At 41.8% G+C, this 24734-nt stretch overlaps 1 protein-coding gene across 3 annotated transcripts in view; it reads left to right on the forward strand.

Moving 5' to 3' along the window:
* JAK1 (Janus kinase 1) overlaps window positions 1-24734 on the forward strand; it is a 133801-nt gene that overhangs the window by 63187 nt on the left and 45880 nt on the right. For all 3 annotated transcript variants that reach the window (XR_009451961.1, XM_059689288.1, XM_059689287.1), the window contains 3 exons: window positions 17072-17153; window positions 19545-19743; window positions 22328-22451. Coding sequence is in view for 2 of the 3 variants with exons in the window: in XM_059689288.1 (XP_059545271.1) it covers window positions 17148-17153; window positions 19545-19743; window positions 22328-22451 (329 nt within the window). In the remaining variant the exon portion in view is untranslated. The remainder of the gene's footprint in view (window positions 1-17071; window positions 17154-19544; window positions 19744-22327; window positions 22452-24734) is intronic.

A 24734-nucleotide genomic window follows, 5' to 3' on the forward strand; every position in this document is an offset into this window, starting at 1 on the left:
TTCTACATATAAGTAAGATCATGCAATATTTGTCTTTGTCGGACTTATTTCACTTAGCATATGCCCTGAAGGTCCATCCATGTTGTTGCAATTGGCAGAATTTCCTTGCTTTTTGTGGCTGAATAATACTCGGTGTGTATGTGCATATATGTATGTGTGTCACATTTTCTTTATTCATTCGTCATAGACATATAGGTTGTTTTCCATGACTTGGCTTTTGTAATTTGCCGGGAGCCGGTCCATCCTTGCTGTTTCAAGGGACCTGGCATATATGGCATACGGTTCTTAATATGTTTGCTCACCTTCTTGGCTGTGTTTTAACCAAGGTCACCTCTCCGAGAAAGGTTGTTTCCCCACGTAGGGATTTTTCCCTGAAGTTAGGGAGGGAATAAAACCCCTCAACTAAGTGCCAGGCGGGTAATTAATCACTTTAACTAGGAACAATCATGCTTAAGCTATATAATCTTTACTCCCTGGAATGGAGATAAGAAACGCCCTAACCTTTGGAATAGAGATTGATAGGATTGGAATCAACTGGTATAAATACAGATGTAACGAGACAGAACTTAGAACACAGAACTAAGAAGAGAGAACCTACAGACAGAACCTACACAGAACCTACAGACAGAAGAACTTCGCTGGAGAGAACATGGCAAAAGATCCTGGACTGAACCTGACTACAGAAATATGGCAAAAGAACCTGACTAGAACCTGGTGACTGAACCTGGCTGGAGATCCGAAGCAGAACCTCTCTGGAGATCCAGACCAGAACTTGGCTGGAGATCCGGGCTAGAGATCCTGGCTAGGCTGCTGATCAACTGAACGCTGTCTCCGTGTCCTTCCTTCTTCGCCGACTCTGTCCACACCTTGGGGGACCCCTGGACCTGCTGGGGTTGGACCCCGGCAGTAATTAATGCTACTATGATCATGAGGGTGCAGATATCTTTTTGAGTTCGTGTTTTCATTTACTTCAGATTAATACCCAGAAGTAGAATTACTGCACAGAAACCTTTTAGTTTGATGTAATTCCACTTGTTTGTTTTTGCTTTTGGTGTCAAATCCAATAAATCATTTCTAAGACTGATGTCAAGGAGCCTACCACCTGTTTTTTTTTTTTAATTTTAGTTTTCAATTACAGTTTGCATTCAACATTATTTAGTATTAGTTTCAGGTGTATGGCATAGCAGTTACACAATCATATACTTTACAAGGTACTCCCCTTGGTATTTCAGGTACCCATCTGGCACCATGCATAGTTATTGCAGTATTGTTGATTATATTCCTTGTGCTTTACTGTACATCCCTGTGACTATTTTGTAACTACCAATTTGTACTTCTTAATCCCCTCACCTTTTTTACTCAACCCTCCATCCTTCCTCCCCTCTGGCATCTATCAGTCTGTTCTCTGTATCTATGAGTCTGTTTCTATTTTGTTCTTCAGATTCCACATATAAGTGAAATATGGCATATATATGGTATCTTCTTCTCAGTCTGCATCTATTTTTTTTTTTTTTAGATTTTTACGGTTTCAAGTTTTATTTTTAACTCTTTAATCTATTTTGAGTTGATTTTTGTGTATGGTATAAGGTAGTGGTTCTTTTTCATTCTTTTGTGTCTGCCCAGTTTTCCCAACACAATTTATTAAAGCCCATTTTATAGATAAGGGAATTGAGGCTCAGAGATTTAGAAACATGTCTAAGTTGACATAACCTCCTGAATGAAAAGTCAGATTTAGGACCCAGGTGTATGATTTTAAACTTTCTATACCTGACCACTGGGCTTCCTGCCCTGCCACTTAATCCTCCTATCTTTCATGATCCCATTCATATTGGAAGCTCACCTTAAAAAAGTTAGAGGCTGTATACATTCATCTCAGAAGAGATTAGGAAAAAGGGGCAAAGGTCATATGCTAGCCTCTTGGAAAGAAGCTGCCATACAACACTTGTTTGAATCCCATTCACCAGAATTTACTCACATGATTTTATCTTGCTGGCATTTGTAGTCTTCATTGTGAGCATCCATGTGCACAGCTAAAAATTATTGAAGAGGGGGAGAAAGGATAATGACATACAACTAGCACCCCCTCTTAATTGAGGGGTTCTATTGCCCATCCATCCCCATCTTCTTCTGGTTAGTAGATCATCCTTTCTCCTCATACTTTCACCTTCATCCTTTTAATTCTTTTCTTTTAAATGTTCTCAAGAATCTCATTTTAGCATCCTGTAACACAATACACTAAAAGAAAAAACTCTGTAAATAAAGGCACTGTGTATCCTCAGTGTTCATGTTATATCCCTAGACCCTATGTGGGGCTTGGGCAAAGGAGTTTAAAACTCCTATGAGCAAATGAATGAGGGGTTGGAACATTGTCCTTTAGCTTTTATCAGCTTCTTAACAGGGAGATGCTGCTTAGTTTTACGGATGGCACAAAACAGTAGGACTGATTTTACTGCTGAGAGGAGAATATATTGGCTTTTGTGGTTTTACCACTTACTAGCTACACTTGGCAATGGCATTTGGCAGTGTAATCTCTATGAGCCCCTGTTTTCTCATCTGAGGAAATGAACTTACAAGGTTGTTGTTATCATGATTAAATGAGAAAACTGTGGTAAAGAATTCACCCCTGATAATACTGTTTTGTGCTTTCTGTGGTGATTTTTAAAATCAAGGAGTTTCTTTACCTCTACTATTTTATTTCTCTAAAATGATTTTAAAATTTAAATGCCTTCAAATAATGGAATGCAATGTAGCTAAAAAATACTAGTACATGTTACAACATGGATGAATCTTAAAAACATTGTTAGGTGAAATAAGCCAGACATGAGGCCATATCTTATATGATTTCATTTATATGAAATGTCCAGAATATGCAAAAAGATTAATGATTTCCAGGGATTGTGGTAGAGGAGAATGGAGAATGACTACTAATGGGCATGGGGTTTCTTTGGGGGTAATGAAAATGTTCCAGAATTAGATAGCGGTATAAGTTGTACAATTTTATGAATAAATGAAAAGCCACTGAATTGTATTCTTAACATATAAATTTAAATACTTCATAGGGCAACCTGTATATCTAAAAGCCTAAGCGACTTGACTACCGGAACGACTGGTCAACCAGTCGCTATGACATGCACTGATCACCAGGGGGCTGATGCTCAACGCAGGAGCTGCCCCTTGGTGATCAGTGTGCTCCCACAGCCAAGCTCCTGCGGCTGGCCGGTGTGTTGGCATCTGGCATCTGTTCCTTCTGCACCCGGCCTGGCAACCGTTGCCTCCTCTCCCGACCCTGCTGGGGAACCTGGGGTGGGTGGCGGCAGACGCAGCACCTTTCCCAGGGGGGCCGAGGGCTGGCTCCCTCATTGGGGCTGACGGCCAACTTCCCATGCCCTGCTCCTGCCCCTGGGCGGCAGGCCCCAACCGGCCTGGCTCTGATTGGCCTGATTGCCAGCCAGGCCTAGGGACCCCACTTGTGCATGAATTCATGCACTGGGCCTTTAGTATAATTATAAATAAGAGAACATTTTAAAACTATAATTTTGGCTCACAATTTAACATTGCTTATTCTGTAAGAGAAATCAACATTTGCTTAATATCTGTTTCTTTTACTTGACAGCCCAATAATATTGATTTGACATACTATATTAGACTTTATTATTTTAGATAACTCCTAGCACATTGAGAAATGTTAGGGAAAGCATGTCAAACTCATGGGCCACGGGCCACATGGGGCCCACAATAAATATTTTTGCAGCCCAGCCAATATAATGCTATGTAATAAACATTTTAATAAAAATTTTGTAACTTAATTTTTACAATATCCTGTTATACATAATTATTAATAACGAACTACAACATTCACTAATGACTGGTTACTATAATAGTGTTGCATTCATTTCCCTTAAGCACCTTATATGCAGGCGCACCATTTCTCTCCACTAATACCAGCAGTGAATATTTTAGCAGCCGATTACCACGTTGTTAGTCTTACACTGACTGGTTTGGTGTGTGCAACAGGAAATATTTTGCTTTTGGAGAACAAGAAAAATAGTTTTATTTGTGTTATGCTTATTAATTTGTGCAGTTACTCAGTGTCTGTTAATATTCAATAAAAAATAATTTTTATTATTAAAATGGTCTATTATTTTGTTAACAATTACTCATTTCAGCCCTTTGTATTCAGCATGTCTCTATCGAAATAAACTTATGTTCCTATGAAAATGGAAGCTTTTGTTTTTTGTGTGGCCCACATAAACCTAAACCTTGTTTATTTGGCCCATGTTAGCCGCTGAGTTTGACATGCTTGTGTTAGGGTATGTTATTCCTTATTAGAAAGAAGAATAGGGTGTGGACTCCTTCATGGGTAAAATGGTGGGAGGAGATATAAAAATACGAATTTAAATAGTTTTTCACAATTTAGTTAGGCAGGTAACATTTAGTGTTCACATGGATTAGGTAAATACTTTTGGAGGGAAGTGGGGATGGTCAGGGAAGGCATCCTGTTAGAGGAAATGTTTCACTTAAGCCTTTGTCTCTTCCACGAGCATTTATTGAATATCTGCTGTCCTCTGTGCACTGTTCTTTGGTGCTGTATACCAGCCAGATATCAGCTACAGTCGCTGGTTAGTAGAAAATCCTTTCTCCTTCTCATAGGGGATGGGGGCTCAAAGGGTGAGGTGGTGGGGCACAAAGATGGTGGAGAAGAGACAGTTCTGCAGGCAGTTACTGAGCAGGATTATAAGTGCTACCTAAGCCTGGATGAGCAGATGATTCCTGAGCTGTGAATTGAAGAATGAGTGGGGATGGCAATGGCTTGGAGGACAAAGTGTGTGCCGGATGTCAGGAACTGCAAATAACTCAGTACATTTGGATTTCAGGATACAAGCAGTGATAAGCCATAGGAGGTTAAATCGCAGGTATCCCTGAAGGCCATTTTTCCTAAGAGAGTAGGAAATAAAGGAGTAAGGATAAGATTTCAGATGTGCAATTTAGAAATGTGACTGGCTGCATTGTGGAGGCTGCAGTACAGGCAGATGAGAAAGAAGGCAGGAACTTTTCAGGAGACTGTTGCCCTAATTTGAGAGGGAAATAAATCTTGGATGATGGAGAGAGGTGGACGGAGACAACTGATTGTGGCTTACTCACCAGTTGGCTGTGTGAGCAGTCTGTGACTCCCAGGCCCCTTTTCCATTGCACCAGCATCTCTTCTGCTCAGTCTGACCCCAGCCTACCTCCTCAGTCTTGTCTCCTGCTTCTCTTGATGAATAAGCTTGTGTTCTGCTTACTATCCCCAAAACAGGCTTGCTGATCTTCTGCCTGATGCCTTTGATCACATCTTTGTCTTCACCTGGAATGGAGCTCACCTCTGCTCTTTACCTGTCTGACGATCTCTCTCCTCTGAAGTCAGACCACTTAATATCTCATTAGCAAATAATTACAGTGTGCTTTGTCACGTCTCTTAATTGTTTCAGGTCATTAGTAATTAAAATAACAGCAGGCAGAGTGAGTTCTTGATATGATGGCTTGAATAGTGGACTAGGAATTGGCTCTTCTGAACCGCTGGGGGAATTACTTTCCCCTCTTGATTAGAGTAGTATCACACAGTTGTTGTAGAACACTTGGAAATCTTAAAAAGCATGCAAAACGAGTAATTACTAATCCCACAAGCACCTGAGATAATCACTGTTAACATAGGTAATTTTTCTTATGGTAGTCCCTATCCTCTATCATTTTTCTCTCTCTCGGATTATTTGCATAATTAGGATCATCCTCTATGTGCTATTTTGTAACCTGCTTTTTTTTTTTCATTAAAATAGTTTGCAGTTGCTGAAACAAAACCGGGATTTTAAGTCCAAATTGACATGTGGAGCCAAATTGTCCTCAAGGAAGGTTGCACCAAAAAAAATTGAATAGTGACACTCTCTGGGGAATAGGGGAAGAAACATTTTATGTTCAGTGATACTTTTCTGTATTCTTGAATGCATATTGTTATTAACATGAGTCTAAATAACTTTCATAGTTTGAAGATGATGGTAATTTATGCCTCTACCTAATCCAGTCTTATATCTACCACCTTTATTGATTAAATACATAGAAATGTCATTCTTTTAATTTGTTAGTGAAATTTGATCTTTTCACCATGATCATTTGCCATTTTTTCTTTAGTTGTTTCCATTTTCTTTGCTTCCTGATAACTTGGATTTGAGTCCCAGTTAATAAATATATGTGACCTTTCACTAGTCACTGGATGTCTCTAGGCCTTCGTTTGCTTATGAGTAAAATAAGATAAATTTTACTTAAAATTATTGAGGAGTAATAGTGCTGTGTTGTAAGCTGTAAAAAGTATATGATTGTATTACTTTTTTTAAAAATATATTTTATTGATTTTTTACAGAGAGGAAGGGAGAGAGATAGAGAGTTAGAAACATCGATGAGAGAGAAACATCAATCAGCTGCCTCCTGCACATCTCCTACTGGGGATGTGCCCGCAACCCAGGTACATGCCCTTGACCGGAATCGAACCTGGGACCTTTCAGTCCGCAGGCCGACGCTCTATCCACTGAGCCAAACCGGTTCCGGCTGTATTACTTTTTTTTTATTGACTTTGATTAGTTATTCCTTATTAACGGTTGAGCCAACTTTGCTCTTTTGCATTCATTTGGAGAAAGGCTAAAAAGGCAGAGGTTCCTTCATTTACATTTATTTTTGTGCAGTTTGGGACATGTGAGACTTGGCATCAGAAGACCTGCATTTCTGCTATTTATTAGCCATGTGTACAAGTGTAGTAGTACATGGTACAAGCAGTGTTCTCTTGACCAAGACCAGAAATGCTCAGGGATCACCTGGCTGGACACACATCAGAAAGCTCTGTGAACTGATAAAACATTTATGCAAGTTCATGGAGACTGTCTGTTTAAATGGATGATATACAGGGAAACTTATTTATGCAAATTCTACTAACTGGGTTCCCCCACCCCCATTTCACCCCGCACAGTTTTGTGAAATGAAAATTGGTCAAAAGTATGATTCGAAGGCCTGAGAAAGTAGGTCTGATACAATCTTCCGAATCATCAAAGACAAATAAATTTCCATTCAATGTGATTTTGGGGAATTCTGCCATATTTAAATCCCTGGAAACATGGTTAGTGCCTTACGTCTATCAATTAGTTAGAGCACTGAATTCTGGATAATAGGGAAACAGGATGGGATAAACAACTCCACTGAGTAATACATGACCTCCTGGCCTCCTATTTCTGACTCTGTGTTCCCTTTAATCAAGGACAAGATGTTACAAAAATAATTGAGAGGGACTCCCAAGGGTAGTCCTCAGACTGCACGGTGGAGGAGGATGAATCACCAGCAGAATGTTGGTTCCCCGCCCCCTGCCTGTGCTCTCAGTCTTGAGGGAAAAAGCTTCGGGAAAGTTTTCTCTGACTCATTCACAGTGTATTTTGTAGAAAAAAACTAGCTTCTCATTTTTCTTTTATTTAAGAAACATGTTTCTTCTTTGTGTGAGCGAGTGTGTGTGTATAGTAAGGTGTGGCTAGGGTATGGAGTCCCCAAATGAATATTCAAATTAGCTCTTACTGGTAGCAAAGGGACTATTTGCTCAGTTAACTTTTATTGTCCTGGGATATTCACACTTCAAGGGAGGCAAGGAGTAGGGAGTGCAGTGTATCATGCCTTCATGTCCATCAAGAACTATTTGATTCATTTATAATACTTAAAGGATATTATTTTTCTACCTTGGAATTTCAAGTGTCCCTAAGCCTCCCTCCCCGCACCCCACATCATCTCCTTGTTCTGAGAGCCTCTACCCCCATACAGCACACACTCTCATCCAAGGGGGACTTTCTTGTTTCTGAAGAATTCATATGAGTCTGGGGATTTAAGTTCTTCTTGGGGGTTGTCTCTTCAAAGGAAAGTCCAGACTCCTTGTGTGGGCATTTGTGGTCCACTGTGAGTTGGCCTTAACGTTCTCCCTTTTCTCATTTCTTTCTGTTCTACACAAACCTTCTGTTCAGTCTCCAGTGGGTTTTACACCCTCTCCCCTTCTTCTTTTGCTGTTTTTTCACGTTTCCATGATTTGGAGGGTTTCCCTTAGTTGCTATTCTCATCCTGTTTGTATCTTCCCCATCTCCTAAAGGTCCAGTTCCAAGTCTCACCTCCTGCATAATGGTCATGCTATTATATATGCCAGTTTAAAACAATCTCGTAAAAGAATTACTGTTAATTCTTTTTTGCAACTGAGAAAACAACCACAGAAAATTAAAAAGTGACTTGCACCCAGCTACTAAGTGGCAGGGCCAGTATCCTGGCTCAGGTCTTCTTGACCTGAAGGTTGAACTCTACCACACTGGTTTTCCCGCAGTCTTCTGGATTGGTCTGCTACACCAGCCCCAACCTCACACTTTCTCTGAACAAGTGCTTTTTTGCTTTGGTTGGGTGTGTCTTGTCTTTGGCAGTCAATCAAACTCTTCTCTGCTGATACATCTTGTCTTGTGTTCTTTTCTTCCCACCAAGCTGTGCTTCACGGGCTTTTTGTGATGAATTTTTGCTTGTTTATTTTACTTAGTGAGGCACCTTCAGGCTTTGTCATATGCCTCATCAGCAAGAGGTTCGATGTCTTTGCACCATGACATTTTGAACATACAAATTAATGAAAAGTTAATGTCAGGGTGCAGCATAATTTAGTTTCAGACATTTGTAATATATAGGGCTTATTATTTTTAATCTAAAAGTTTTAAAGCCTTGCATATACTTAGAGAACACTGATTTCTTTAAAACCATTTTTTTAAAAAATATATTTTATTGATTTTTTACAGAGAGGAAGGGAGAGGGATAGAGAGTTAGAAACATTGATGGGAGAGAAACATCGACCAGCTGCCTCCTGTACACCTCCTACTGGGGATGTGCCCGCAACCAAGGTACATGCCCTTGATCGGAATCGAACCTAGGACTCTGCAGTCCGCAGGCCAACGCTCTAGCCACTTAGCCAAACCGATTAGGGCAAGAACACTGGTGGAAAGGTGTGGGACAGTGGATGGGGGACAGTGTCGGTGAGCCAGCTCCCTCCTATAGGGAACAAGAGAAACCAAAAAGCTGTGAGCTTTTTGAGTGTGCATCAGTCAAAAACTTACTTTAGAAAAAGAGATTTAGAGAAATTTTGAATCTTTACAACAACCCGATAAAGTAGATACTTTTATTAATTCAGTTTTACAGAGGAAACAGAAAACTCAAACAGGTTGAAAGATTTGCCTAATGTCACACATACATTAAAGCTGGAATCTGAACTCAGGTTCAGGTGACCCCAGGCTTCTGACTGATTCTGTTCTATAAGGACCTTGGTCCTTATAGACATATAAGTACTTTTTTGCACAGGATTTGAGCTCAGAGAGCTTTAGAGCAGTGGTCGCCAACCTTTCGGACCTCACGGACCACCGGTGGTCCGGGGGCCACAGGTTGGTGACTGCTGCCTTAGAGACTTGCTCTAGATAAGGCAGGTCCTGGCAGAACTGGGCTAGAACTGTTGGGTGGTTTCTCTTGTTCCCTATAGGAGGGAGCTGGCTCACTGACACTGTCCCCCATCCACTGTCCCACACCTTTCCACCATCGCCCTCTTTCCTGCAGGTCCCTCCTGGTCTGCATATGCCTTCCTGCACATTCATCCTCATTGTTTTCCTTCCTCTTGGCCCTTTTTCAGAACCCTTGCACCTTTCTTTCTGTCTTTTAAAATCTTCTCTAATCCTCAAGGCTTGAAACAGATTCCACTCTCCCTGGTCACTTGACTCCTGTAGTTTTTACTGCCTCTCTCTCGGCATCTCTTCCACATCCGCTTTCTTGAGGTTCCCCCTGTATATGTTTATCTTGCCAGCTACTAGTATACTGTAAGGGTTTGGTGGGCTTAGATTTAATTGGGGCACTTCTTTAGATTCCCCCAACGTCCCATGCCTTGCCTAAGGAAGTGTGCCAAACTGAAAGGGCGGTGAGGTGGAGGCTGAGAAGTATGTTTGAGCCTGGTCTCGCCACTCACTGGCCACTTGACCGTGGGAAAGTCTGAAGCTGAATTTTCTCATCTGTGAAGGTGGCTGTGAGACTTGAATGTGGTTATAGATGTGAAAACCTTTAAAAGCTCTAAAGTGCAAGGTTTTATTGTGATGGTGCAAGAATGATTAAAAGCACATAAGATGACAAACCATTCCCCACCCTTTATGTTTGGTGTGTCCACTTCTGCTACCACTATTCTGTGCTCTTCAACAACCTTATAGTTGTACTAGAGGCCTGGTGCACAAAATTCATGCACGGGGTGGGGGTGGGGGCGTTGTTCCTCAGCCCAGCCTGCACCCTCTCCAATCTGGGACCCCTCGGGGGATGTATGACTGCTGGTTTAGGGATCTGGCCTAAACTGGCAGTCGGACATCCCTCTCACAATCTGGGACTGTTGGCTCCCAACTGCTCCCCTGCCAGCCTGCCTGATTGCCCCCTAACTGCTCCCTTGCCAGCTGATCAACGCCTAATTGCTCCCCTGCCGGCCCGATTGCCCGCAACTGCCCTCCCCTGCCGGCCCGGTCACCCCTAACTGCCCTCCCCTGCCGGCCCGGTCACCCCTAACTGCCCTCCCCTGCCGGCCCGGTCACCCCTAACTGCCCTCCCCTGCTGCCCCGGTCACCCCTAACTGCCCTCCCCTGCCGGCCCGGTCACCCCTAACTGCCCTCCCCTGTCGGCCATCTTGTGGCTGTGGGCGCCATCTTTGAGGGCGTGGCAGTCAATTAGCATATTCCCTCCTTATTGGCTGTGGGTGCTGCCATATTTGCAGCCTGCTGTTCAGTTGTTCGGTCGTTCCTCACTAACCCCCCTACCAGCCTGGTCGCCCCACGCAGCCTGCTGTTCAGTCGTTTGGTCGTTCCTCACTAACCCCCCTGCCGGCCTGGTCGCCCCATGCAGCCTGTTCGGTCATCCGTTCAGTTGTGATGGTCGCTTAGGCTTTTATATATATAGATTAGTGGTAAAAGAAGAAAAAGTAGCAAAGCTTCTTGATACATGAAGTTCTTAGGAAGGACACTTATTGACTTTAATTAAGCAAAGTACTATATTTACTTTGATCAGAAACCCTCTCAGGGAAAGCAGGCTCATTGGGAGCAGTACAGAGAGCCCTGGCCCATCGAGTTGTCATTGATTGTTTGAGCATCTCTAGAAGTTTATTGTAAATGCAGCAGCACTTACGGTTCTGGGGTATTCCTGGAATTGCTGCTATAGTTATAAGTGAGTTACTCTGTGTGGCAGGAGTGGCATATAGAAAAGCCATAATTCTGACTTGCTTACGGTAAAAAGTAGCAGATTTTGTATTTATATTATCTAGTCCTCTGCTGGAATCCATCAGCTTTGCAGAGTATCTTGTGATACTTCGATCAGAATAGTTATTCTGGGTCTTGGCAAAGCATTGGGAGCAACAGGCACAAGTCACGTTCAAAGGTGCCGTGGGCCTGAAGCCCTGGTGATGAGGCTGAAAGGGAAGCAAAGTCGCTTGCCTGGTCTTGGTGGTGGTGGTGGTGGTGGTGGTGGTGTGTGTGTGTGTGTGTGGGGGGGGGGGTGTGTGTTAGGAGGGATGTGTGTGTGTGTGTGTGTGTGTGTGTTAGGAGGGGTGTGTGTGTGTGTTAGAAGGTATGTATATGTGTGTGTGTGTGTGTGTGTGTGTGTGTGTGTGTGTGTGTGTGGAGGTTCTGTGCCCCCGTGGGGTGGGCCTGTGCCAGGGCCACCAGGACTTCTCCCCACGCTGCAGTAGTGGTGCCAGAGCAGCACCTTGGTTTGTGTGCTGGGGCGCAGGCAAGGCTGGGGCATTTTAATAGCTTTTTTAATGACAGTCTCTGGAGGGAAGGCCCTTGGAATGAGACCAATCTCCTGGGTTGATGGGAGACTATCAAAAGTACGAAAAAGGGCAGAGAAGACAATGGTGTTGGTGATGGGGGCATTTTAAAGCAGTTAGTCTTCCTCCTACGGGAAGAGCAAAATCCTTGAAACCAGGAGTCACATGTTTGACTCCTGGCACTCCCAACTGATTGGCCCAAAACCTCTCGTGGTTTTTATGGGAATTAAGTACAGGTGCCTAGCTCCATGCATTAGGTGTTCGCTCTCCTTGGCTGGAACTGTATGCCATCAAGCTGTAATCAGTTTAACAGAAATTATGCCCAAAATCTGAATGCTTATTGCCTGCTAAATTTGTTAGGCACTTTATGTGCACTAATGCATTTAACTCTTAACAGCTCTGTGAGATTTACACTATTTTATCCCTCCACTTAAAGCTGAGAACATTGTGGCTTAGGGATGTTAAGTTACTTGCCTAAGAATACAATAGCTAGTAAGTGGGGAGGGTGGGATCCAAACTCAGGTCTGGATGATGCCAGCTCATGCTTTTAGCTGCTGTCCTGTGCCATCTGAGATTTGTGAAACAAGACTTTGATTTGTGACCAGGCTTTTGCTCAGAATTCCTATTTATTCATTTTTTTCTGAGCAAGCGCACAGCCCACCTTCATCTTCTGCCGTAAAGCCTATATTATATTGCTTTAGCACTTGTCTGAACACTTTCACATCTCCTGCCTTGTGTACCAAGTCATTAAGAACCAGGCACCCTGGATTAGGGTGCATTTTCCATTGCATATGTTGCTTCATTTGTCACCTTAATCTTTCATTGAACAGCTGTTTAACTGCTTATTGATCACTTAATATGTAAAGCGCTAAACAAAAGAAACAAAAATCCCTGCCCCCAGGACCTTGTATTTATTTATTTATTTATTTAGGAGCTTGTATTTTTTGTATTAGTTTCCTCACCAACGGTAAGACTGGTGCCTGCTGAAATAGTTTTTTTTTTAAGGCTTAACATCTTTATTTTTTTTCTCTTAAATTTTATTGATGTTTACAGAGAGGAAGGGAGAGGGATAGAAAGTTAGAAACATCAATGAGAGAGAAACATCGATCAACTGCCTCCTGCACGCCCCCTATTGGGGATTGAGCCTGCAACCAAGGTACATGCCCTTGACTGGCATCGAACCCAGGACCTTTCATTCCGTGGGCTGACGCTCTATCCATTGAGCCAGACCGGTTAGGGCAAGGCTTTATATCTTTAATCTTACAATTTCTTAAGGTATTAAGCAGCTGATTTCAGGACATTTTCTTTTCTTTTTAAATTCCTTATTAAAGTATTACATAAGTCTCCTTTTCCCCCCATTGACCTTACCCCAGCCGCCCCCACTTCCTAGCACATGCCCTTACCACCCCCTCCTACTGTCTGTGTCCATTGGTTATGCTATATGCATGCATACACGTCCTTTGGTTGATCTCTTACCCCCTCACCCTCCCACCCCCTGCCTTCCCTCATAGGTTGGACAGTCTGTTTGATGCTTCTATGACTCTGGTTCTCTTCAGGACATTTTCTAATAACATTTCTTAAAATCTTTTCCCCTAAGTTCATACCTTAATTCATTAACATTTTCTTTGTATTTTCTACTTAAGAGATTAAAGGTTTTAATTTCTTTAATGCATACATAAAGTAATTCACTGGAAGTGTAACGGTTTCCTTAGTAAAAACAATCAAGTACCCAAAGTATTACATTTTGATTGTCACTGATTTTAACTGTCATCCAGTCTATTTTCATATAAATCTGGCAATTGCCTTTGGCCAGAAGCACTAATAGTCTGATGGTCATATTTGTGAGTTAACATGGTCTGTTTTTATGTCTCTTTTCTCCACTATTCCAAATTTAATTGTATATTCTTCCTTATACAGATACCTGTATTTCAAAAGATGTCCTTGAAAATATAACAGGGTGTCAGTATTCTCAGAAGTAGATACTTTGGAATTGTGCATTTTGGAAAATAGTGATATCCCCGCTATTGCAGTTTAGTCCTTGTTCAGGTTCACAGGACTAGGTTTTATTTCTGTTACTTTTCCCTCACTCGGAAAGTATCAGATGTACTTCTCTCTCACATAAGACTTTCATAAATTAAAAAACAACAACCTGAGAATCTACAAAATTTCCCTGATTTCTTTATTTTCCATGTTAAGTAGCATCTAAAAGATTGAGCCACAAAATTAGTCCTCTCTCATGGAAAGAAAAGATGTTTTCTTTTAAATCCTTGAAAATTTCTGAGTGAATTAGGTGGATGAATTCATTGCTGTCATCAAAACCTTTTGATTACTCACTTTTATCCATCCTGTTTTCTGAGCTTCATTGTTTTCATCTGAGTTGAGAATAGAACCCAGTGAATCATGTTATTTTTAAAGGGCATTGTGCGATACCATCTGGTCAGTTTTTCTAACATTAAAGATTTTCTTTTTGTATCCTATAGCAAGAAACTTGAATTGATTTCTTAGAATAATCCAAAGTATTTATAAACGGGTCTTGCTCTTTTTGTACCTGTTGTAAAAATAAGTAGCTAGATCATACTGTTTTTGTGTGTGTTTTTTTGGAAAGAAATGTTTATTTGAATGAAGCCATTACACAAATGCTGTAGCACCAAAAACCACTTGTTATCCTGAGTGAGGACAGTTGTCATTGCATATGAACTGGATCAGCAGACCGAGGTTTAAGCACTTAGGATGATGCCCAGCATCTATGTTAAGTGCTTTTAACATTTTTATCATTAGAATGTCAGTTTCCTATGAGTAGGGATTTTGTTATTGAATCAGCATATAAAACATCATAGTAATGCACATTGTCTAGAAATTCTGTTGGCTGGTCTTGTTTTCCCAAAGAGTTTAATCTCTAAGCTAAGCATCACAAATTGATACTATTTTTTTATCCTGTCCAGTAGTACCGGAGATCAGCTTGAAAATTAGGTACAATGTGATTTCAATATAATGTTGCTTGCTGTGGAAAAAGAACACTGTAATGGAAACACCAAACTCGGCTTGATTACAGGTTTTCATAGAATCCTAATTCTAGAAGAATCTTAGTGATTTTAGTCTGAAGCTCGAATCTTACAAGAGGCCCAGAGCAACCCCACAGTTCCTAAATTCAAGGAACATGTGATCTGATGGTGCATATTAAAATGCTTTGTGAGTTCTAAAATTTTATGTTGTATCTCTTCTTAAGAGCCTGCACCAGTGGAACTTACAGGTCTCTTCCTGTTTTAAAAGGCTCTGATTATGTGTCCCTTTCCTGGTTTGAGATGGGCTTCTTAGTGCTTTAAAGCATGGAGCTCCTCTGGTTAATTTTTATTCATCCTCGGCAACAGATTATAGTGGCGTGCTGCAAGAAATCTGGGGTAGAAAGGTCCCAGACATGCTGTTGGCAAGCCTGTAAACTGGCTAGTGCTGGTCTTTGTCCACATGTAAAAAGGAGTATTGGAGGGATTTTCCTGTTTGTGCAGCTGGAGAGACCAGACTAGTTCCTCATTTCTTACAGGGCTTTTGCACATGCTAATCCTTCACCCAGACTGCTTTCTCCACTCCTCCCTAGATACCCATTACAACTTAGGTCAATATTACTTCCCTCTTGAACTCCATGCTATGTCATACTGCTCTTATATGAGCTCTCTTTTTTCTTCAGGGCATTTTAAGCTCTTTATAATTACCCGTTTCTGTGCATTTTTGTTTGATTCCATTGGTCCTGTAGACCATAAGCTCCATGTAATCAGGGATCATATCACTCTTGTTCTTCATTGTGGCCTCTTGTTATAGTTTAGATTTTCGCAATTAGAATTGCTCACTCATACTTGTTGAGTGAGTCTCCTAAACATGACATTTGAAACCCTGCTTCTGAGCAGAAGCAAGGCATTAGCATGTAGCTAATATCAGGTTGCTGTTTTGATGCAGGGCAGGGTATCTATTCACTTAATTAAAATAATTGATGATATTACATTTTAAAAGCTAAAAGTCTAGTGGTCTGTTCTTTGAACCATGTTAAAATTGTCCATGTTAAAATAGCCAAGTCAAAGTTGTCACATCAAAATTCATACTTGTATTCCCTGCTTGGCCTCCTATTGTTACTTTTGCTTAAGTCTCACCCACTGCAGAAAGCCTTCCCAAATTAGCCTTCACCAGTGTTAGTCACCAGAGTTAGCTAGAGGTACAGAAGATGACCTTGTGACACACACTATTGATAATAGATTGCTTTTATGTTTTCCATTGTGCCATCTCCCACTTGGATTGTCAGGTCCTGTGGGAATGGTGGCCTTCAGCCTCACGTCATTCTCTCCAGTGCCCCACCACTCTGCCACCTTACACCTGGGACCGTGCTCTTCCTAAGGATGCATACTGATAAAATGTGTTGAGTGATAGGCAGGAAACTGAGACAATAACCTATATTTACTTGGAAACCACTTTCAAATCACTTCGAGTAGTTGTTCCTTACTTGTAACAGTAATTTGATTCTACTGGTAAAGAGAATTTGTGAGAAACAGCAAGGGAAGTTGTTAAAATAATGTAGAGGTAGGTGTGTGTGTGTGTGTGTGTGTGTGTGTGTGTGTGTGTGTGTGTGTGTGTGTGTGTGTGTGTTACGATGGGACCAGGCACTTAAGGTCAGGGAGTAGCATGGGATCTTTATTTGCTACCTAAGTTTTCAAATAAGAATGGCTCAAAAACTACGTGGGGAACTGAAAACATTGCAGAGTTATTCCTAGGCCTTTCCCCATCAGCATACCCTATGTTGGCTCACCATTAAAATGAGGCCAAGGGCAGCCGGCTTTGGGAGGAGGGTAATTCTAAAGGAAATGGAAATAGGAAATAAGCGCGCATCTTTGGGCGTCCCAAACTATTGTTCACAGCCTCAGGAGAGAGGTTGTTGACGGAAGGTGCACAGCCTTCTCTTGCACTGGACAGGGCACTCTGCGCCAGGAAGCAAAAGTCCCGGGCTTCCTTTCTGAAGCAACCAGAATCACATCTTCTTGGATGTTTACATCCCAAGCTGCCTCCCTGTCCTCTCGGTGTCCTCATCAATGCTTTTTGTTGTTTTCCTTCTTCCTCCCAAATGTTTTTTCCTGCCTGCTTATGGTTTGGGCTGCTTCCTTAATGAAAGCGTCCTCTTCTTTCCTGATGCAATTACCTCTGCAGCTGATTTGTTTATTTGTCCTTGTGTAGCTCAGCTCTGAACGGGCTTTGGAAAGCAGAGAAGAAAATCCAGGTTGCTTTTGGGGGACATTGGACAGCCGAATAAATGCAGGTATGTACATTTGCATGTTAAAGACAAAAAGGAAAAGAGCCTTTAAAAAGAATAATGAAACTGATCTTGAAATTTTTTAGTTCTTAAATATCGGTATTTTAATTTTTGTTCATTTCAAATGTTGAATGTTCTGCCTTAAAAAAAAATTCCTGACTACAAAAGTATAGGGAGTAAAAAGTACAAGTTAAAGTTCTCTTGTAAACCCTCCTTGACATTCACTACTGTTAGTTATAGTGTATGTTTTTTCCAGATTGTAGATATGCATAACCAAATGTACATTCTGTGCTTCTTTTTTCATTTTGTAGTATGTCATAGACACCTTTCAGTGTTGGTTCATAGAGCTTTATGTCAACTTTTTTAACAGCTGCGTGGTGTCTGTTGCTATTTTGTTTAGTAGTCCTCTCCTGTTGGACATTGTTGGTTGTATTTTTTCCCCTATTTCAAACGGTGCCACATCTTGTATATATGTAATTATGTATGCTTGCCTGATTGTCTCCTCAGGGTGAAAGGGTAACACCATCTTTGACTTCTTCCTGCCACGTCTGTATAGAATCTCCAGGACAAAGGTTTATCTCACGCTATGAAGCAGACTTAAGCTACTCTGTTCTCCATATCTGTTTTTTATTATGGGGTGAATTTGGGTAATCAGAGTTGAGTTTTAGAACTTTCTTGTTTAACAGTTGATCTGAACCTCAAAGTAAGTTATGAGCTTAGTCTTTCAGCCTGGTTTCTGGGAGATTCTGGTTTTCAGGTTCATTTTAGAGATTAAACAAGTAAAACTGAGTGACTCTCAGTTTGTAGCATTGAGGCATACCTAGCTTACGCCCCTCCTGTAACTGTCTTAGTTCACCGAGGCAGCTAATAGACCAAGCACATGAATTTGGTGTAGACAACTATGACTGCTGTCCATCCCATATGACTTGTTTTGTTTTGAGGAGCCTCCTTGGGTTATTCTGCAAGCATGTAAGCCTCTGCGTTAGGTACTTGGGAAACAAAGATGAATGGCATAGTCCTTGTCCTAAGGGAACTCCCAGCACAAGCAAGCGAGCAAGACAGAGACAGACACATGAATAAGGCGTCGTTAGTGCAATGAGGTGAGTGTGGGAGAGAGCATCTAACTTAGGGAACAGGATGGAGGTTCAGAGGTGGCTTCTTGGAGAAGTGAACATCTGAGCTGAGTTCTAAAGGAAATTGAAGTTTGCCAGGAAAGGGATGAGGTGGAAAGGTATTTTTGGTATAGGGATCAGCATGAGCAAAGGCAGAAAGGTGAGAAAAACAGCATTGGGGAGAGAGATGGGGGTGGAGGTAGTTAGCAAGATGGCAGCTTTGTGGGTGTGAGGCATGGAGAGGCTGGGAGTGATAAAAGCTGAGACTAGTGAGGCTAGCTGGCAGGTGACAGAGGGCCTCTGTTAGGAGTTGAGATTGGTCTGTAGATAGTGGGGGCCTTTAGAGGACCTGACTTGTGTTTCAGAGACATTACTTTGGGGGCTAAGTGAAGGCTGGCTGGCAGGCAGGAGGAAAGTTGTGACCTCTGGTGAGGGAAATTAAGTTGTAGGCCATTGGTGTTGGGGTGAGGGGAAGAAAGAATGTGTAGGGGTTTCCCTCTCCTTTCTGGCCTTGCCCAAGACTAGGTTGCTGAGGTTGGCTCTTTGACCCTAGCTGCTCTCCCATTTTAGGAGTCTCAGATAAATGACTTTTTGCAAGCTTCTCACCAAAGAGTTCTGACCCTATCAAAGCAAGGCTGCCCACCCTCATTCTGCTGCCACAGCGTGCTGCCCATCCTCCTGCCTGCCCATGGGGTGGCGGGGACCTGGCTCCTTTGATTAATTTTCATGACCCTTCCATGTGGTTTATGAACATGAATTACTTGTCATTTTGTGTGTACTAGGTAAGAGCCAGCCCTGGGCTGGGTTCTGGGGGCATGGAGATAGATAAACATGATTTCTACCTTACTGAGCTTGCAGTTTAGTGTGAGATAGATATAAAATTAAAAGACAGTGTGATTCATGCCATAGCTCTATTCAAAGGTAAAATTATCCCAGTAGAGATAGCACCAATGCCAGTATCATTAGCATCAGTGGTTCCAGAATGAGCCACATTTTCCAACGATAGCTTGTGTGCAAATAGAGAAAATAAATTTAAACCATGTCTAAAATTATTCTGATTTTTGAGAATATGGTCTGACAAATAATTTATTAGAATATGTAATTGATTATTTTCCGTAGTTTCACGTGTCATAAGCCCTGATGCATTTGATTTTCAGGGAGGGAAGGGGCAGAGAGAGGTACTTACCCAGTACCACAAATTTCTGCTTGCTCACCTTCGTAACACTTTCCTTTACTGTTGGAACTTTCAGCCCATGGAATGACCATAGTCTTATTTTCCTTACAGTATCTAAATATAAAGGAGGACTGCAATGCCATGGCTTTCTGTGCTAAAATGCGGAGCTCCAAGAAGACCGAGGTGAACCTGGAGGCCCCTGAGCCAGGGGTGGAAGTGCTCTTCTATCTGTCGGACAGGGAGCCCCTCCGGCTGGGCAGCGGGGAGTACACGGCGGAGGAGCTGTGCATCAGGGCGGCGCAGGAGTGCTGTGAGTACTGGCTGCTGCCCGGGCCCAACGTGGGTTTTGGTGGTACACCATCCCAGAAGCAGATCCAGGTGTCTCTGCCCCGATGGCTCCGTTGAGTGGAGAGGGGTGTGGACTCTGGGGTTCTGCCCTGCCTCTGCCACTTACTTGCCCTTGACCTTAGGCCAGTGACTTGAATTTTGAGAGTTTCACTTTTCACTTTCTTCATTGCAAAGTGGTTTATTCCTGCTGTCACTAATGAGCTGTGGGATACCAAGGAACAATGCTTGCCCTCTGTGGAGACTTAGTTTTTATTTCCCCTACATCTGTGAAGTTGAACAATATCAGCACTAAATGAGCAAAGCACAAAGTTATAGGCTCAATAAGTAGCACCTCCCAATATCATAGTTGTTCAGAACTTCTGACAAGTGTGATTCACCCTGCGGCTGTGGCCTGCCTCTGTCCCCCGCCCCCACCTCCAATGTGATGCTGAGGTGAAGTGAGAAATACAGTGTCACTTTGTGGCTTGGTCAGATTGCCAAGTTGTGAAAAGGACAGTGAGTCTGTGAACAACACAGTCCATTTTTTTTTAAAGTGAGGCTTATCCTACTAAACTTAGCCTGTTGCCTTCAGAAGGTGAAAGCCAAACTGAGCAGCAAAATGAAGCCTTTTTCAATATCCTTTAAATTTGGGGTCATTGCCCATGTTTGCCACCTGCTTTTAAATGACAAAGTCATGTCATAGAAACGTAGAGATCCAAGCCCACTCTGGGGAGACATAGCAGTCTCTATTTTGACTCAGGAGAATGTTACAGAAATTTATCGATTTTGAAAATGCATGAATACGGGATGCCACATTCTTGTAGCTCTTATTATTATGATAATAAGTGATGTTTGGGGGCAGTGTTGTTTTCTTCCATGTTTTTCGTTATTATATGGCAAATTTTTGTAATTTTAGTTCTCCTTATTTCACCTACTCAGTAGTTCTAGCTTGATTTGAATCCCAACTTTGCAGTTTACTAACTGAGTAACTTTGAATCAGACTAAATCTCAGGAGGCCACAGTTTCTTTGTTTGTAAAATGGCATAAATAATATCTCATTAGGTGTTAGGAGGATTTAAAGATAATAAATGTAGAGTGTGTTATCCTGATGCCTGACATTTAATCCTCAGCGATGTTAGTATTGCTCTTATTCCATACTTTTATATAAAAAGATACCTTTGATTTTCCTATTTATGAGTACTAATATTATTGGAATCAGACCTGTGAGAGAATTACAGACAGATCCATGGTTATAAATGAATTATGCTTACATATGTATGTCAGTGCACATTCGAATGTATGAAGAAAGGCTCGGTTTCTAGGCCAGTCCACAAAAGTCATTTTGTGAATGAAAAAAATGGTATACCTGAAACACAGTCCTCTTAATACTGGCTCCAGAAGTCATTTGCCCTTGTTCCCGGAGAGAATGCTGTTTGAAGCTTAGCTCCATCCTCTCTGGTACAAGGAGGAGTATAACTGCTGAAGGGGTAGCTCCCGAATAACTTGGGAAGCAGGAATGAGATGAGGGGTTCAGCACAGGCATTGAGATGTCAAGAGGATGCAGCTTCTTAACTCAGCCCGTTCATTGCAGAGTCCCTGCCTAGGCAGGCCGGGCTGGTGAGAGTCCCCATCACTGTCTGTCTCACTCCAGATGTCTAATTTGGAAAACAAGGACCAGTTACCTCATATTCTCATGTTATTTTTGGTTTAGTTCACTGTGTCTTAGTTTGAGGACTGACCGCACATGAAATATGATTATTTGCAATCATTTTCCTCCCTTGCCCACTTGCTTTTAGTTTACAGGTGTGTGTAATTTTAATCTTGGAGTCAGAAGTGAGTGAAAAGGTGCTTTCCTGGCTTCATATCTCCTTTATCTTTTCGGTCATTCTTGTATTGAAGGAAGCAGTTGGTGGGGAGGGGAGGCACGGGAGCTTATTGAACCACCTTTGTTAAGCATATAGCTTCTTCTTAGTTGGCTACTAAAAATATTTATGATTATGCTACAGAGTGCTTACATATATAATTAATGGTAGTAGGTTTTAATCATTGATAAAAATCACTGCGGTTATTTATTCTAACACATAATTTTATCTGCTACTGCCAGAAACTTCTTTGAATGTTTAATATATATGTTAGAATTGTTTAAATGTTTTCTGTAGGAGACAGATTGGGGGCCTCTCAAACTCCAAGAATGTTTCCGACTGATGAGCAAGGTGAACTCAGGCGGGGGTCTGGGAACCTCTCAGATAGCCTTTTTTAAAAGCAGGATTTGTAATACTGTGTTGTAGACACTGAGAAATATCATGAGACATCCATTTTAAAATGTTTAAATCTGGTTTGCCAGGAGCTATAGTACATACTCTTGGGAGCCATAGTTACTAATTATTATTATTAAAACTGCTTGATTGAACATGCTTGGAAGTCTTATTTGCCCTAAGACAATATGAATGCGACCTAGATTCTTTCTGGATGAGAGAATTTTCTATGTTGCATATGTCGTGCATTGGAAACAGATAGCCAAATATATCTATCTTTGATATTTTGATATGTTCTTTACTTTCCCCCAGGTATCTCTCCCCTGTGCCACAACCTCTTTGCCCTGTATGATGAGAGCACCAAGCTCTGGTATGCTCCAAATCGCAGCATTACTGTCGACGACAAGACATCGCTCCGGCTCCACTACCGGATGAGGTACGGGTGCCTGCCTGGTTTCCTCAGGGGAAGGGAGGGCGGTTAGCCTGGAGCCCTGAGTCACTTACCAAGAAATACTGTAGTCATTTTTGTAATTTGTAACCTGTATGTTTGCTTGGTATGAGAAAGGACTTTTTCAGTATTTGGACTACAATTCAAGATGAATTTGACAACCTTCCTCTGCCACATTCTAGAAAAGAAATCATTATGATGCTGAGGGTATTTTGAATAAAATTAGTGTCCTGTAGCAGAGTTTTTCAATGGTGAGTCATGGTTATGAATTTAATTTAGTAAGTTGTGACCAGAATTTGTTTTAAAAAAGAAGCGAGCAAGAATAGATAATATCAGCATATATACATATCCTAAGAATATTGTTTTTGAAAACTTTTGTTTGAGATATGTAGTACATATGTGTGTACTAGGTGATAAGATATATTTCTTACTAAAAGTTGCAGCTAAGGAGATTGAGAAGCACTGCTTGCAGCGGGATTCCTGCAAATGCTAGGTGGGCCTTGCTCTCGGGTGGATGTTCGGAGCCACCTCCCTGGGGCTTTGTGTAGTGGGCTGTTGTAATTCTACTTCAAATGGGTATTTGCCTTTTCTCCTATATCATAGACCTTGTCAAATGCACATAGCCTCCCAAGTGGCATATATAGTCAATACTTCATTGCTGTAGACTCCTGAGTTTATAAGCATATTTGTTCTGTACCTAGAATTGGGAGTATGGTGGTTAGGTAGTAGTTAAGCACAAGTGAACGTGTATTTAGCAAAGGATCTTATAAATAGAGTGGCTACTTTTTGAAAAGGATCTTAACTAACTTGGTAATTAAATCAGCAGGTTAGCTCACGTGCTGATGGGATGCAGGCGCATGCTGGCAACACCCTTGGGATCTCAGATGCTCTCCACAGTATCTTAGCTGCTATTTCTTTAGGGAAGTCAGTAGAGTTTTTTTCCATTCCAGAATGGCCTGGATGTTTTTCTCAGCGAAGCTGAACCAGATTTACTTTCTTTGATAATCATTCTAGGGCTGACTTTTTCTCTTCTTTCTGTATTCACCCAAGCTTTCACCTGATGAGGAGAGATATATATGTATGCACGATTTCACGCCCCAGATTTAAGGAAACATTCACCCCAACCAGCTGAGCCTTCAGACTATATTTGGATTTGTTTTTCAAAGTGTAATCTTGCTTTCTGTGGCCTGGGGGCTTGCTGTGTGATCCAGCATTTAACATGTGCTTGCAGCTCCCAGTCTAGGAAGGGGGCGTGTCACTGAGTTCCAGTTCTTTCCCTCCAGGTTTCTCTCCTTGGTTTGAAATCTAGAATGGTAAAATTGGAACTTGGAAGAGACCTGAGTCTCTTCCAACTTTTTAGGGGGAAACTGGTATCCAAAAAAGAAGTGAGTTTCCCAAAGTCACACAAGAAGTGAGTCACCTTGTTGGCACAGAGGCCTCTTGGAGGCACTCATTTTTGTCGGTTGTGTGAGTGCCTCCCTATAGAACAGCGGTTCTCAACCTGTGGGTTGTGATCCCTTTGGGGGTCGAATGACCCTTTCACAGGGGTCACCTAAGACCATCAGAAAACACATATATAATTACATATTGTTTTTGTGATTAATCACTATGCTTTAATTACATTCAATTTGTAACAATGAAATTTGGGGTCACCACAACATGAGGAACTGTATTAAAGGGTCGCGGCATTAGGAGGGTTGAGAACCACTGCTCTAGAAGCTGCCTCTCTGCTCCCAAGTCTCTTGGCTGCCAGGAAGTCCATGGCCGCTTCATTTTTGGCACCTTGACTTTGTACCTGACATTGCCCTTCAACAGGATATTGCTTTGTTACCACAGCTCTTTGAACTTGGGGAAAAAAAGATCCCACCCTAAGCTAAAACATTTGCATTGCAACAAACTATAAACATTTTGAAACCTTATAATCTCACCACTAAAGAAGGTGTAATATGAAAATAAATGTTAGCAACTATTTCAGTGGAATCTCAGTTCTATTTTGGGAAATAATCTTCAGTTATAGTTTTCTATTTTATCTTCACTTTTCTATTTTTAGATAATGATTTTGATAGTTATTGTTTTATACAGTAATCCTATATAATAAAGAGCTAATATGCAAATGGTCATCACGCCCTCCCGCCCTCGCGCCGGGGCTAGGGGACCTGATGCCGTGCCCCCCGCCCAGAAGGGCCTGACGGGGGACCTGAGGCTGCACCCCGCCCCCCCCGCCTGGTGAGGCTTGAAGGGGGTCCTGAAGCTGCACCTCCCACCTGGCAC

Source organism: Myotis daubentonii, chromosome 3 (assembly GCF_963259705.1).
Source record: "Myotis daubentonii chromosome 3, mMyoDau2.1, whole genome shotgun sequence".
NCBI lineage: Eukaryota > Metazoa > Chordata > Mammalia > Chiroptera > Vespertilionidae > Myotis > Myotis daubentonii.